Genomic DNA, 13,206 nt, shown 5'->3' with positions numbered 1-13,206 from the left:
CCTGATTGTTGAATATATGTCACTTGACACAATTTTTATTCTCAAGGTAGATTGGGCTAAGCTGGGCAACGCAGCTCTTAATATATATAGATTTGAAAGCTACTGTTAATATGATTTTATACCAATAATAAATGTTCGGCAAAACATTTATTATTGCCAAAGAAAAACAAAAGAGTTGCGGAATTATTGTTACATATAAAAGATATTATGATTTTTTGTTTTTCTTTATTTGGCGAAAAATTTTAAATTGCAGTAAAAACTGCTTCACTTGCTAAATAGAGTTTTAAAGCAACTGTAAATCTAATTTAATGATTTGACAAAAAGTTTAATTCCAAAAAAACATAATAGTTTTTTTTTTTTTTGAAAAGGTGTGTATGCATTTTATACAAAGAAAAATTATCATTTCACATTAGAGGGGGAGGGGGCGTCAATTTTTTTATTCCATTAAATTTTTAGCACGGGCATCACTGTACGGGTACTGCTAGTATATAATAAAATGTAAAACCAGGACATATTTTAGAGAGATAACAAAATTGATAAATCTTACACATATTTAAATGACAAAACTGGTTAATTTACAAATGCATAGCAAATAATATGTCAAAATATAAGTAAATAAGAAAGTTTTTTATTGCAAAAAATTTTATTAGAATTTTTTTTTTGAAAATTAGAAGTTTTTATTTTTCAGAAGCATTTATTAAAATTTCAATTAAATAATTTTAGATAAATTTAAACACCTCATTTCTGATAAAATTCTGGAATTTTCCACTTATATGTGAGTAAATATGGTTAAAAAATGAAAACTACTTCAACACTAAATTGTGAAAGATAATTACATAAAACAAAATTTTAACAACAAACTTATAAATAAAATTTTCTTTTTTTACAATAGACTACAAGAAACAAAACAGATCACATATTTGTTGTTTCAAAAATACATTCTAATGTACATATAAATAAAGTCTTTTGATAAGGAAAATTCCAACATGTTTATAAATCAAGGGGAGGTGCTTCGGGTATTGCTAAGATGATTTTAAGAAAATTGAGCCATGTTCTGAAAGATAGGCACTTCCAGCACTTAACAATGCACACATGGAAAAAAAAGTATTTGAAGGCATACAAAATTTCATTTTTACATGTGTAATAAGATTTTAAAAACTTCATGGGGAAACCCTCACCAAATTTCATCAAAAATAGTTCAGAAAGAGCTTAACAAAATCAGTTTATAAAAACATTCAGAAATTGTATCTGCAGACAACAAATAGAAGGAGAATAATTCCAGAGCTGATAAATGGACTTTTAGTGCTTGGATAATATTGAAAACAGAGGAATTCTTCAAACTGGGCAGAAATATAATGCAACCAGAGAGAAAAATCAAAAAAGTTTCAATCAAATTTTAAAACAGTTCATGACAAAGAGAAAAACTTAGTATTTTGGAGAGATGGAAAAAAATCTGAACAAGTTTATCCACAAAACTATAAGCCAATAAGAGGAGAAAGAAGAAAAATTAAGAAAAGAGATCATTTAAGAAAAATCCTGAGACTGTTTAGCAACAAATAAGTACAGGTTTATTGGAATAATCACAAAGAGGAAATAATTATATCACTATTACAGTGAAACTTTGGTAAGTTGAACTTTGACGTTCAGAAGTGAATATTTTTTCCTGTCTAACTGATTGGAGAATGTATGACATTTATTTTGGATAAGCTGAATTTTGTTAGTTGTAATATTCGATACCACGAGGTTTTATTTCATGACTGTCATCAAATTTTCCTTGCTAATGTAACTTTTTAAGACAAAATCACTTTCCCCCTAATGTTATGAACCAAAAAAGAAGAAACTTGGCGCCAGCGCATCAAAAGGCGTCTAGAGAAAGTCAATTAAAAAAATTTCTAGCACCAATATTTTGCAATTTTTTTTTAAAATTATTGTTTAATTCATTTCTTTTGGTACTAAAGAAAGATATGTCCCTGGGAGAGAAACTAAAAGCTCTGAAATTGGGACAGAACAAATTGGGTGCCGGGGGGAGGGGACACTCTGCAGGGGTTATCTTGGGGATTTTGAGGTATTCTTCTATAAAGTGAAAAAAGTAAGTAAACTGGTTACTTGCAATTATATGAATTTCAAGTACCATTTAACTAAGTTTTTGAGTTATATCTAAAATGTCAGTATGTTTGAACTCTGCTTACTACTGAACTCTGCTACTTAACTGTCTTAAAAGTGATTGCAAGGAAATGTAGTTTTATGCTTCTTACATATGTTGCATACACATAAACGTGTGCATATAAAACTTCAGTCAATCTTTTAAAACAATAAACTAATAGCATAATTGTTTGAAATATTTGAACTTTAAAAGCACATAAAATAAAAACAAAGAGAAATTTTAAAACAAATAGATGAAAAGTATAATTGGAAAATTCTGTATCTATACTTTTAATGCATTGCTGACAAAAACAGTTTACGTTTCCGATAATTCACAAAATACGCCAAAAATTGCATAGTAGTTACAGAGCTAAATGAAAAAATGATATGCAATAAAGGATTTGATGATCCTACACTGATTAAAGACAACAGTTTTTGACTAGTAAACATGGTGGAATTTTCTTCACATATTTACAATTTAACCACTGTGCCATATTGGGAAAATACCAGCACACAAAACAAACCAAGATTTTAGACTGAAGATATTTATGAACCAAAGTCCATAGCATTAGAGGAAAAGAAATGCTATTTACAATAGGATATTACTAGGAAAGTTATTCATGCAAAAAAAAAAAAATTGGGCATTGCTGATTTTTGATGTATGCAAATTATATACATTTTAATACAACATCTTGTGAATTTTCAAAATTTTTCCAAGCCTTTGCTTAGCTGTGGCAAATCCTTTCTTTGGCTTTTTTATAACTAGAAATATAAAATACAAACATCAAAAAAAGGTTGATCACATAAAAAGAAGATATAGTAGGATTTGATACATGAATACTCCTACTCTATAACAGAAAAATTGACACACCTCACTTTGAAGAGTTATCCCAATTTGAGTGAAATTTCACATGCTAAGATTTCTCGACTGAACAAGCAAATGATTAAATTTTGAAGTACAACGTTGGAATAGGAGGAGCTCTAGTACATCGGAACTGTACATTCAAAAGGCAATCTTCAATCTGAAGGTCAAAATTTCTGTTGCATTTTGACAGAAGACATTCTACATCAACTGTAATAATATGTTGTTGAAGGATTTGTGTTTTTTATGAGCATATTGTTAATCTAATTAGAAAACCATGTAACTCCATTGAGAAAAAAATAGTTATGAGGTTTTCTAATTAGGGTAGCAGTTTGTCAGGGTTAGGACAAGAGCCTCCTGCTATCTGACTAAAAGCAGCTTATTTGTTTGATCTGAACATATTACATTTAGGATACAATAGCTAGCTTAAATTTCTACTCAATATTAAATTGTAAGATGAATTAAGAAGAAAGAGTTTATCTTTGCTCTGAAAAATTTAAAAAAGAAAAATCATCAATATTGTTTTTTTTTCTTTTTCTTTTTTGAAAACAAATATATGATGTATTGTTTACACTTAAAATCATAGGCAAATTTCATATCAGCAGATTCAACAGAATCAAATGACAACTTAACTTTTATGTATTGGCATAAATGAAATGGAATTAGGTAATCAAAATACATAAAAATCTTTTTTTTTTTTTTTTAAGAAACTTGAGTTTTAAAGCGTATGTGCACCTGACATAATTGTATTGCTAAGTATAATACACAAATGTTACGATATGCTACGTTTCATTTTACACTTCTTAGAATTTTAACTATTATGTATGTTTTAACTCAAAGTCTTTAGTAACTTCATACTGTAAAATAAGCATGAAGTTCATCCAAAACATTTCTGATACAATGAAACTTATATCATACAAACATATAATTCACCAATTTCATAACACGCAACTCAACTATATTAACTAAAAGGGTGTCCCAAAAAAAAAAAAGATTTGCATTTGCCGCAACTATTTCAGAATTGTTAGCAATCCTAAAAAACCAACAATTTTGACAGGGGGTTTAAAGTTAGTGAAAATGTTCGGCGCCATCGCTATCCTGGATATCTGAATCACTAAAAATCGCCTTTGGCGTTGAATTACCATCGATAGAAAATCGCTTTTTAAGTTGTTGCAGCCTTATTACAGCCCTACGTTTAACGATTTCTAGGCTCCACTGTATCATCAGAATTTGAGAATCTGGTATTCAGCATTTTTTGCATGATCACTTGCATGCACTAAAAGATTTTCATTACTGCTCTTCAATAAAATATAGCATTAGAATGTTTCAGTACTTATTTCTTTAGTTTTAAATTGGAATAAAGTAGGAGAAAAGTTGGAATTTTGATTGGCTTCATTCAGGAAATATTTCGGAAATTTTGCTGTGTGTCCAATGACTCTTCAACTTTGCAGTTTGTTTTTCACTAAATGCACCGAGTTATATGTGAGTAATACTATATACTGCCGAAATTGGATGCTATTGATGTGGTCAATTTGTGGTTTCAACAATGGCACTACATGCCATACAGTCAGTAAAACAATTCAATTACTGAACGAGACATTTCCTGGTTGCATGCTCTCATTTTGGCGATCAGAATTGGCCCCCTAGATTGTGTGATTTAAAGCTATTAGATTTTTGCTTATGGAGTCCTTTGAAGTCAAAGGCCAATGTCAATGAGCCTACAACCACTTGTGCATTACCATGTAGCAATATTGAGCACCAGTAACAGTTTAGGGTTTCCAATCACGAAATCCTGATTCTGAATCCTGCAGGATCCAGCATGATTATTAATGGGATTGAGATCAAAACCCCGCGGTATTTCCAATCCCACAATTATTTGCCATGTAAGTATTTTCCAACTTTTGCTGCTCATAAAATGACTATTTTCACAAGCAACATCTGAAATTTGAACCACCATCATCATACATCTGCAAGAATAACAAGGAAGATTTTGTGTCTCATATGATGAACGGTGGATTTATCATTTAAGAACACATTAAAACCTAGTACATGAATTGGTATTCTCATTCAAGGTCTGAGTTTTCATAAGTTCAGCAATAGAAAAAAGGCATACAATTTATAAACATTTTCCAAGTCCACCACTAAAATTTAAAATCCAGAAAATTATGCTATAAGAAATTAGGGAAAATATATTACAGATTGCAAAACCTGCTTTAGTAGCCAGAATGCAATGTTGCAGCACTTATGTAATTCTAAAGGATGCACTCGAAACCTTAAATTTACAATAAGTGCACAACATTTTTCTCCAAAGAGGAAAACAATAAAATGCCTGGCATTAAATGTTCAACACGTCTCTAAAAGAGGCAACAGAAACTTGGATGAACCACAGAATGATTCGCATGACAGTGCAGAAGTTGCTCAAGTTTTTAAATTTCTCTTGAAAGTGACAGATAAAATTAGCGAAGTTATCCAAAAATGTTTAGAAACCAAGAACATTCATATATCGTTTACATCCGAAATTTGCAATTCTTGTGCAAAAGCCAAGCATAAGAAAAGAAGAAGATATTTCAGAAGGTGATGAAGTTAATAACGATCCTTTGCTAAATGTCAACACTTATTTAATCTCAGTAAAACCAACTGCTGTGGAGTCACAGCACGTGTTTTCATCAAGCGCATCATTTTTAAAGCAAAAACCCTTTCCCATTCCATACAAGCTTTTTTAAGACGCATTGTACTTTTCTAAGGTTTTTGCCTACTAAACAATAATTGCTAATTGACTTTGTAGTGCGAAACATTAGTGTGCAGAGTTTGCGAAAACTTATTTAAGTAACAAAAGCAGTCCTTCCTGAAAAGCAGAACTTTACAGTATAACTTAATCAAGTGAATCCCGCAGGATTGGATCCTTACAATCCTGAAATTTCGTGGAACTGAATTTGGCACGGGATTGGAAACCCTATAACAGTTACTGCTTGACCAACCTCAACTTTCCTCTTTAACAGTTACTGCTTGACCAACCTCAACTTTCATTATTTTTGAAACATTGTTCAGTAGTGAATCAATCAGTTGTTCTATCACATAGCGCTTCAATTTTACTAACCCTAAATTCTCAGCTGTCAAATTGTTGTTGTTTTTTCTTTTTTTTAAAGTTAACAACAATTTACAGCAAAAATGGCGGCAAATTCAAATCCTGCATTAATTTGCGACATCCTTTAGCAGTTACGAAATGATAAGGTACATGATAAAAATAAGAGAAAAAGAATGAGAGAGGAAAAATAAAAGACACAAAACAAGTTAATTATACCTGGTTTAGGAGGTTCACGAGGAAGATTTTGTTTACTATTCGTATTAGTGCCATTATTCCATGGGATGTTTGATGGACCAGCTTGTTGTTCTGCAATCAATATTTTATTTTTGGTGATAGGTTTTTTCTTCAAATATGGCCTTTTCTGAGGCTAAGTCAAAGAAACACAATCTCTTTTTTAAAAAGTAATATTAATTGCAACATAGGAAACACAAAACATTAAGTGCAAGCAATGCAGAAACAGACCAAAATTCCAAAGTCAAAACATAAGAATCATTAGCAAATTACAAAATAAAGATAGAACACTTATGATTGACAACATTAAACTAAAAAATTTAACATGTGGGATAACTTGTACGTTCAAGACAATTTCAAAAAAAAAGACAAAGTTCTGACACATAAGAAATATTAATTTTATATTGCAGCTTCACAGACATTTCTATGTTATTGTTGTGATCAAAAGACATACAGGTTTGAATAAAAACGTTTCAGGTTACTTCAAAACAATGATGATCAAACAATAAAGCAAAATTTTGCTAGGAGCTAGTTGGACAATTTAGCAGCTACGAAGACTCGTTTTATTAGTGCACATGACTGAAGTTCCTAAGCAATGCAAAAATGATAGAACCAAACTAACAAATAGAAATGGAATTAATTACTACTACTTTTTGCATTGAAAAAATAAGCTAATTGTAATTCTCAAAACACATGTCTGCAATATTAATTGCTATCTTGCACTATTATTGTGTTGAAAGTTTTTAACACTTATTAAACATGTTGCTCTGACATTTTAAAATCTAGCCTTTGACCAGAGGGTAGCTAAGTTCTTTAGCAATCAAAGTTAGGATGGTCAATAACTGTATGGGCGTCAATAAACGTACTGTTTCCCATATATAGGTATAGTGTAGGTTATATTTTGCAATTTCCATAGTGTAGGGTGGAAGGTGACTAGGATGTCGAGGGATGGTGGGGAGTAAAAAGTTTTTAATAAAATTGTATAAAAATATAGTGTTTGTTGGTATCAGGCAAGTTCAAATGAATTAAGTGGCTAAAAATTAAGCCGCTAATTTTGATTATGCGTTAAGTGGCGGAAACATTGTTTATGATGCTTGTTGCTATTGCTGAAAACAGACTCTTTTAAGGTTGAAGGACATGAATAACAAAAGAGGAAAAGAACCCTTTATAGGGTTTTTTTTTTAAACTGCTATCCTTAATGAGGAATCAAAGACATTACATGAAGAATGGGGGAAAAAAAAAAACACCCAGAATGAATAGTAAGAAAAATACAATATAAAAAGTGGCGGAAAGTGGGTCTTGGGGTGCAAAATATTTCAAAAGTGTTTAAAACTTGCAAGCGAAAATAAATCTTCATAATTTCAAATTATTTTTGAAAGCTTCACATAAAACAAGTTTGATTGTTAACCACAAACAGAAGGGTAGAAAATAAAAGAAGTAATATTAAGAAGGCAGAAGAAAATTTCAACAAACTTATCTATGTTAATTTAATAATTTTATCTAAATGAGTACAAGCCCATTGAAGTGAAAATAATCTTTCAAAATATCAACCAGATAATTTTGAATTATACATCAAAACACGAATGATTTCAAAACAATATGAGTTTGCATATTCCTTTTCTAAAAAATCAACACATAATTATCCTTGTATTGTATAACTTGGCAAGAATGAATTAAAAGAAGCAATATTGCCACCAGCATTGTTAATAACAGTGTATTGAAGAAAAAAAATTCCAATACATCCCCATACAAAAATCGAAGTACATTAATAGCTAAATATTCAGGAATAATTCTGATATATATCGTAATGGACAACAATAATATTAATTCAGCAGATTTTTTTTCAACAAGGGGGGGGGGGGGCAGAAAGGGAGAAACATAATTCAAACTACATACAGGCATGGTTGCAAGTTTTGCTGCAGCAGCTGCTAATCCACATTCAATGGCTTCTTTTCTTGTGCCTTCACGCACTGGACGTTCTGGTTTTGGACAGTTTGGAACAAGTTTGGCTAAAAAGAGAGGAAAATATCAATTTAAAATAAGCATAATTACCGCAGAAAATTTTCACTTATGAAAAAAATTACAAACAAACCTTTGGGATTCCATGGTTCATCCCGTCTGCTTCTTCCTCGGGGTTTAAACACATGACATTCATCATCAGAAGCATCCAAACCCAGATAAACTAAAAAATGTTTTTATGAAGGATACTTATGATGCATGAAATGAAATACAGTAGAGTCTCGAAAATCCGAGTCTCGAAAGTTCGAGGTTCCGCTTAATCCGAGGTGTCTTATTAAAACTTTAAATTAAATTTTTAGTAGCTAAAAAAATAATTTTCAATAAAATCTGAAAATCGAAATCTTTTGCTACTGTAAAACTTTTTACCTACGTAAAGTAAATAATAAAATACAACGAGATATTGGTTTTAACAACACCCCCTGAATGGCGCGAAATATTCCTTTACTCTTCAAGCATAGATTACGAGATACTTTGGAGATAATATACACCTTTTGGAATAAATACAATTGCAATAATTAAAAAGAAAAAAAATAGGTTCACAAGTTGCTGTCACATGAGTTGCATATTCGAAATTTAAACCTCCCACTAAACATTTTTGTGTTACCCAAGATACATACATACACACAACCGCTTATGAACACAGACATCACGACAAAGCTCATCAAAACTGATTCGAGCACAGCCAAAATGCATGTTTTGATTTCCTACAAATTTGCACACAAATAGGGACGAACATCGTGAAAAACTCAAGTCAAAGTTCGTTTGTATGGAATTAAAAGGGTTAATGGTCAAATTTGCGTGATACATTTTTGTGAAGACAATACTTTTTTTTTTATGCAAGGAAAGGTGATTCTCCTTATGTCGTCCAAATAGTTTTAATTTTTACCTTGGAAGAAGTATTCGGATAATCCAAGTTTTCAGCAATCCGAGGTGATGTGAGCCCCAATTACCTCGGATTTTCGAGACTCTACTGTAATATGATTATATATTAAATAGGAAAAAAGATTTTTACAACTTCTTGCCAATCTTTTGAAATACATTTATTTGAAATCTTCACTAAGTACCTTAGGGCCATTCTGATTCTAAACATCAACTAAAACTTAATTGACACCCAAGGTTAACAAAGTTTAATGATATTAGGGATATTTTTCCAGAACAGTGGTTCTTAACCAGGGGGGCATGCATCCCTAGGATGAGTTAGAAGAATTTCAAGGAACACGTGAGTGTATAAAAAGTAAATTAAACATAGAACAAGTAAAAGATGATTCAATTTTGTGGTTACATGTAAATTTTAAATACCAAATAAATTTTAAATTTTTATTTATTTCTTTGCTTCAAGGATTTCCTATATTCTAATATGTCCAAAAATAAAGTTCATACAGTAATATTAAAATCTGTGTGTGGAAATTATCCAGATATTTAATAGCTAGCTTTAGCTGTCCTAACCAGGACTGACAAGAGGCCATGTCAGCCTACTCCAAAACTGGGGTCACGGCTCGGAATAGGAGTAGCATAAATTTGACATGTTTTATGGGAGGAGGGGCCCAGCGACCAAATTGACAAGGGGCCCGCCTTGGCTCTTAGTGGCCCTGATCCTGACTAGAGATCCCATATACCGAGAGATTGGACAACGGCGCGCCGCTGTCCGCCATGTTTAGTCCAAGTCCTGTTAGCTCGAAATGCTGCGCTGTGTGAATTTCTAGATTTCTCACAGAATATAAGACATGAAATCTTTGAAGAATAGACTGATTTTTTTTTCTTTGTATTTTCATCAAACGGAGTGAGCGCCAAATCTAGCAATCTGGTGCCAAACGTTCTGTATCGTCATAGCGCTTACAAAGAAATTTTTTTTTCTCAAAATTTGTTCATAAAGGTAGATAACAAACATATATTTGTGATCTGCACATTTCATTTCATAATATCATAACTAGCTTCTAATTTTTACGATACAATGTACAGTGATATTTGGGGCAGAAGATGCATTATGGTCTACGGGGAGTGAGTATCTTTGGACTTAAGATGGCCGCCGTTCCGAAGTTGTCCAATCTCTCCGTATTTAGGGTCTCTAATCCTGACCAGCTTTGTTTTCTGGTCTTAATACTGGTATTAACAACATCTGGTGGGGATGTTGTGATCTCACATTAGTGTGTTAAAAGGAGGGATAGAGCTGGAAAGGTTGAAAACCCCTGTTCTAGAACATACTTCAATAATTTTTGCTACAGAACAACAATTTTTAAAGTTGGAGAGATAGATTTCTTTTACACAGACAAACTTGTGGAAGGAGATTGAGTGAATAGTTGGATGATGGCTACGTATATATATATATATATATATATATATATATATATATATATATATATATATATATATCCAGCTCTAAAAGTGGATTTTTAGTTACAGATTTTAACCAATAAATGGTACTTACTGTAATCACCATCCTGATGACACTGTTTCAATTGTTCTTCAAAATCATCAACATCCTCATTGTTGTTGTTGCTGTACCTTGAGATTCCCAGAGTAACTTTAGAATTTCTAACAGGAGGGCTAGATTTTCTAGCTAAAATAGATAAATTAGCGAGAGAGCTGTCCATGTGGGGCAAAGTACTATCTGAAGTACAGTTTTCAGTTTTTATAGAAGGTAGGACTTGGGTAGCAGGAACTTCAGATGGATCTCCTTGACTAGAAAAGCGAATAGCTCCTTTACTCATTGATAACATGCCCTGAATAGCATCCCTAGTTGAAGGTTCCAATTGGGTTGGTCCAGCACTAAAAAGTACATGCAATTAAAATTATTATTTTTGAACGCAAAAACAAATATTTCAGCAAAATGTGGGGTAAAAAACATTTTTAGAAACATATTAACTACAAAAGCTGCTCAATGTTTCTTTAATAGGAAAAACAAAAAAACTCACTTAAGATCATCTTCATCTAAGCTGACACTACTTTCATTATCAACGGCTAAACCCGTAGCAACCAAAAGATCATCAATTGTAGCATTTTTTGGTACTTCTGCATTGCTATCTTCTTGTGGAGGAGGTATAAACATGCTATTTTGATGCAGGTTGCTGTCAACAGGTTTCCCATTAACTGTAAATGGAAAAAAAATGAGAAAGTTACCAATTTATATCACAACAAATTTCTACTATGCTGTCAATTACCATGACTTGAAAATTACATATTAATACAGCGGTTTCCAACCTAGGGAGGCATAGCATTATTGTAAGGGGGTGGGCAACACCATGCAGCTTTTCCAAAATTTTTGATCAAAAAAGAAAAAGTCGAATAGCTGTTGGAAATTGAGAACAAGCAAGATGTCATCACTATGGTATTTGAGTTGCTCCGTGTGGTGACCAGAGCAGAATAGTCCCAAGGTAGTCCATGTGTGTCGTAAGAGGCGACTAAAATGGATCCCCAATCTAAGGTGTGAGGCACCGTGCTGATGGATGGATGGCATCTGGGTTGTATGATGTCTGAAACGGCCCCCCTCGAGGAACCAGGTGAAACCTTGTTGCCGCAAAGCAGAATACTACGTGAGAATACTACTGATGTATGTCGCAGACCAGATGTCTGAGCTACAGAACATCTGTTCAAATGTGAGAGGAAAACTCCGACAAATTTTCTGCAGAAATTCTACAGATTTCCTTGTATTTAGTCTTGCACTCGTACAGGGTTGTTGTGCGGGTGTTGACCTTTTACCATCTCACAGTTCCCAGCTCCATGGAGTTGGAGGCTGACTTAAAGAAAAATCAAGCAACCTTGCTGCTGGAGGAGGTGAGGATGCGAGTCTGCAATCCACCGACTGAGAGAGGCGAGGATGCAGATGTGCAGATCTAAAACCCACCGACTCTGCAGTAGGGGAGCAGGGAGTACTCAGTTTTGCACAAATATGCAGCAGGCGCAGGAGAAGGGGCGAAAGCCACTGGGCCAGCCATTCTCGAGAAGGTAGGAGAAACCAAACGTCATCGATTGGAGGTTTCAACTCTTTCCCCCACACAAACTGCTGCATCTTAAGGTGTAAGGACAGGTCAACTACAGTCTTATGCTAAAGCTGTGTGTATGTTTATGATGGCTGATGTCGTGATGACATTGAACATATTCAGCTTGTCATCCTAAGGAGGAGAAACCTGATTTTCTCTGAGGATCACATGCCTTTGATTAAGAAGGAATTGCAGAAGACTTTTTAATAAGGACAAGAAAATGGGTGATTGGTCTTCGTACCATGAAGCTCGCAATAATTACAATAAAGCAACAAGAACTAGTAAATAGGATAACTAGAGACAGTTCTGTAGCCATTTGGACAGCGTTTCTCGTGTTGCTTAACTCACGAAAACTCACTAGAGACAAATTTTGTCAACTGGGTTCTATTGTAAAAGAAGATGGTTCCTTTACTGAAAACACTTTAACAGAAATGTTTAGGGTTCACTTTCCTGGCTCTATAATTAAAGATGACGATAGTCATCCTGATATTCCGCTACACTCCTTACGTGGTAGTAAGGAAAGGTGGAAACTAGCGTGTGAAATTGTGACCCTGGTAAGATTGTGTGTGTGTGTGTGTGTGAGTGGGCCATTAATTCATTCAAGCCATTTAAATCTGCTGGACCAGATGGTATTATACCTGCCCTCCTGCAGAAAGGTGTGGATATTATCACACCACATCTTTGTAGGATCTACAGGTCCTGTCTTGTTTTTGGCTATGTGCCTTATGCTTAGAGAACTTGCAAAGCAATCTTCATACCCAAGCCAGGTAAGCAAAACTACAATGAGGCGAAAGCCTTTAAACCCATCAGTCTTACCTCTTTTCTCTTAAAAACTCAGGAGAAACTGATTGATAGGCACATCAGGGATAGTGTTTTGAAAACCAATCCTC

At 33.3% G+C, this 13,206-nt stretch overlaps 1 protein-coding gene across 1 annotated transcript in view; it reads right to left on the bottom strand.

Moving 5' to 3' along the window:
- Positions 1-757: 757 nt before the first annotated feature.
- LOC129220846 (histone lysine demethylase PHF8-like) overlaps positions 758-13,206 on the bottom strand; it is a 37,722-nt gene continuing 25,273 nt past the window's right edge. The window contains exons 13-18 of the mRNA XM_054855277.1: positions 11,252-11,426; positions 10,765-11,105; positions 8,413-8,502; positions 8,217-8,329; positions 6,306-6,456; positions 758-2,904 (exon numbers count right to left, since the gene is read on the bottom strand). Coding sequence (XP_054711252.1) covers positions 2,822-2,904; positions 6,306-6,456; positions 8,217-8,329; positions 8,413-8,502; positions 10,765-11,105; positions 11,252-11,426 — 953 coding nt within the window. The 3' untranslated portion in view covers positions 758-2,821. The remainder of the gene's footprint in view (positions 2,905-6,305; positions 6,457-8,216; positions 8,330-8,412; positions 8,503-10,764; positions 11,106-11,251; positions 11,427-13,206) is intronic.

Source organism: Uloborus diversus, chromosome 4 (assembly GCF_026930045.1).
Source record: "Uloborus diversus isolate 005 chromosome 4, Udiv.v.3.1, whole genome shotgun sequence".
Taxonomy (NCBI): Eukaryota; Metazoa; Arthropoda; class Arachnida; order Araneae; family Uloboridae; genus Uloborus; species Uloborus diversus.
This window is presented reverse-complemented; position numbering and strand designations above follow the sequence as displayed.